General features: G+C 63.2%; 1 protein-coding gene across 1 annotated transcript in view; it reads right to left on the bottom strand.

Moving 5' to 3' along the window:
* The window catches only part of TBXA2R (thromboxane A2 receptor), a 1,492-nt gene extending 261 nt beyond the window's left edge, over positions 1-1,231 (bottom strand). The window contains 2 exon segments of the mRNA XM_009071866.1: positions 424-790; positions 792-1,231. Of these exon segments, the coding sequence (XP_009070114.1) occupies positions 424-790; positions 792-1,231 (807 nt within the window).
* Positions 1,232-3,242: the final 2,011 nt, after the last annotated feature.

Raw genomic sequence — 3,242 nt, 5'->3', positions numbered from 1 at the left:
GAGAAAAGCATCAGTGGGGGGGTCTATGGTGAGGGTCCGGGCACTGAGCTGCTTGAGGGGTCTCCAGGCTGGTTTGGGGCACTGGGGTGCTCCTGCTCTGCCTGTGGGTGGTGCTGAGCCCCAGAGCCCATCGCCCAGGGGCCAAGCTGAGGAGCAGAGTGGTGGCAAGGGGGCACTGAGAGCCAAGGGAGTCACGCCAATAGGACACCCCCAGACCTAGGTCCTCACCAGCTGGGACGTAGGGCACACACAACGAAATCCGGGGCTGCACTGAGAGGGGCAGGAGACACCCCAAGACCCAGAAATGACACGAAGGGGGAAACACCGAGACTTGAAACCCCACAAGGAGGAGCAGAGGGGACACCAAGACCCAGAATGGACATGGATGTGGTTGGGGACACACATCAAGACCTGGCACCTCACCAGGAGGGGCATCCAGCAGATGGTGGCGATGATCATGATGCCCACGAGCTGCACCATCATCTCCACCTCGCTGTCGCGGCGCCGCTGCACCGACTCGCGGTGGTGGTAGACGCGGCAGAGCGTGACCACGCTGACGGTGTTGAGGATGAAGGAGAGCAGCACGGAGAAGATGCCCAGCAGAGCGAAGAGCAGGCAGAAGATGACATTGCTGGTGTCGGGCAGGAGCGTGAGGAAGCACCAGGAGCCAGGGAACTGCAGCGTGTACCTGCCCAGCCCCAGCACCGGCAGCAGCCCCAGCAGGCAGGAGAAGCCCCAGACCAGCCCCACGATGGCCCAGGCACGGCGCTTGGAGAGGCTGGGGGGGGGGGGGGAAGTTGATGCCCAAGAACCTCTCCCCAGCCATGGTGGCTCCCAGCAGCAGTGGGCACTGCCCGAAGAAGACCATGGAGAAGCCGAGGAAGTTGCAGAGGTGGCAGCCAGGGTCCACCTCAGCCCAGGTGAACCTGATGAAGTGGTAGGGGACGATGACCGAGGCTGTCACCAGCAGCCCCGTGAAGTCTGTGACCACCAGCCCACAGAGGAGGACGAGGAAGGAGGAGCGGGGCTGGCTGGGGAGCTAGAGCTGGCGGGAGGAGCTGAGCAGGACGCAGAGGGCAAAGAGGTTGGAGCAGAGGCCGATGAGGCCGAAGGCCGTGGAGAACCAGGGCGAGGCGATGCTGTTCCGCGCGTCGGCACAGCCGTCGCTGGTGTTGAAGACCCCAAAGCACGTGTCCCCCCGGCTGGCCGTGCTGCTGTTGGGGGGCTCCATGGCCCTCACCCCCTCCCGCTGCTTCTGGCAGCTTCAGGCACCCTCCTGGCTCAGTTCCATGGCCTGTGCTCCCTGTGGGTACCGATCCTGCCTCGCCCTGTGGGGAGAAGGGATGGAGGGTCAGGGCCAGTTCCCCATGGCCAAGCCCATCCGTGATGCACTCTGAGCCTGCAGACGTGGGTCCCCCAGGGGCTGTGAGCGGGGACACCACACCAGGACCCTGACTCCAGGCACAGCTGCAGTGTGCTGAGAGCCCCAGCGGCCTGTGCTCCCTGTGGGTACCGATCCTGCCTCGCCCTGTGGGGAGAAGGGATGGAGGGTCAGGGCCAGTTCCCCATGGCCAAGCCCATCCGTGATGCACTCTGAGCCTGCAGACGTGGGTCCCCCAGGGGCTGTGAGCGGGGACACCACACCAGGACCCTGACTCCAGGCACAGCTGCAGTGTGCTGAGAGCCCCAGCCCTGCAGCTGTGTAACCGTCCCTTTTTTGGGACTGTGGCCACAAGGCTGAATCCCAGTGCAGAGGGTGCTGGAGGAAGTGCTGCACGAGCAGCTCAGCTCCCTCTCCCCACAGGATGACACCCCCAGGACATCTGTGCCCTGTTGTGGTGGGGGGACCTGCTCTGGGGGGTGCAGGCACAGGGTGTGATCCTGACACCCATCTCTGTGCCATCCCCTCAGCTCACTGGGGAGAGGCCTGTTCCTGCAGTGTGGTGGGGAAACTGAGGCACAGGGTGGCACAGCTGTGTGTGAAGCTGTGTGCTGCAGCCCTGGCACTGTGGCCACGCACATGTGACGTTCCCCTCTGCCACCTCTGGCCCCCTAGCAGGAGCCAAGGGTTGGTCACCAGGATGGTGGCTCTGGCAGGGTCCGTGGGGACAGCTGTGGCCATGGGCAGCGCCTCGCTGAGCAGTGACTGGGCCCGGGAAGCATCCAGCAGCTGGGAATCAGAGACTCATGGAATATCTTGAGTTGGAAGGGACCCACGAGGCTCATCAGTCCATCTCCTGGCCCTGCATAGGCCTCCATTCCTAATTAGTCCAGGCTGCAAATGCCGTCGGATGACGTGGGACAGGGCAGAGACAAGGCAACGGAAGGGACGGATGCCATCGGGACGCAACTCCTCACAGGGACCAGACCCTTCCTCTCCTCCTGGCACCCATTTCTGCACACAGTCTGCCCTATCCCACCCTCCTGGCTGACATGGTGCTCAGCCCAGTGGCCCCTATGGGATGCCAAGGGGGATACCCAGTGGATGCTCAGCTGTATCCCCACCCGCCACCCCTACAAAGCCCACCCTGCAGTGCTCCCCAGTTGTGTAGACCCTGCCAACCCTTCCTCCCTCTCGTGCAGGATGGCACTGCCACCTGTCCCCTGTCCCCAAGTCAAACCTCAAGCTTGCCCCAAACGGTACCAAACTCAGTGACAGGTCCCACATCTGTCCCTGCTCCATATCCCCATGTCCCACATGGTCCCTGTGCCACGTCCCACAGACACCCCTCACCCACCACCGCTGTCCAGTCCCCGGTGGCCCCCGGTGGCCTTGGGGCGCAGCCACCCCACACCCCCGAGGCACGAGTGGGGCTGGGCTGGGGCCAGGTATTGCAACATCCTCTTCCTCCTCCACGGCCTCGTCCGGGCGTGAATTTGGGTGACTCTAACAGGCTGGAGGAGTTGGGGTGACCACTGTGGTCTGCTGAGGCTCAGAGTAAAGCTGACCATCACATTCTACTGGAGCTGGAGGAGTTGGGGTGTCCACTGAGGTCTGGTGGGGCTGCAAGAGTTAGAGTGACCATCCTGTCCCAGCGTGGGGACCAGAGGAGCCTGGTGGTGATTCACTGCGAGGATGGGCCAAGACTTCTCCTTGAGTCAAGAGCAAAAACTTGTCCGTTTGTTCCTGAGGGATAGCCACGGTGGCCCCAAAGGCATCAGGGAGCCACCAGCCTTTCCCACGTTCCCTGGGAGGTGACAAATTCTTCCTGCCCCACAGCAGTGGCACCACTCCAGCTGTC

Source organism: Acanthisitta chloris, unplaced genomic scaffold (genome assembly GCF_000695815.1).
Source record: "Acanthisitta chloris isolate BGI_N310 unplaced genomic scaffold, ASM69581v1 scaffold24433, whole genome shotgun sequence".
Taxonomy (NCBI): Eukaryota; Metazoa; Chordata; class Aves; order Passeriformes; family Acanthisittidae; genus Acanthisitta; species Acanthisitta chloris.
The sequence above is the reverse complement of the archived record's forward strand: the minus strand, read 5'-3'. Positions and strand labels throughout refer to the sequence as shown.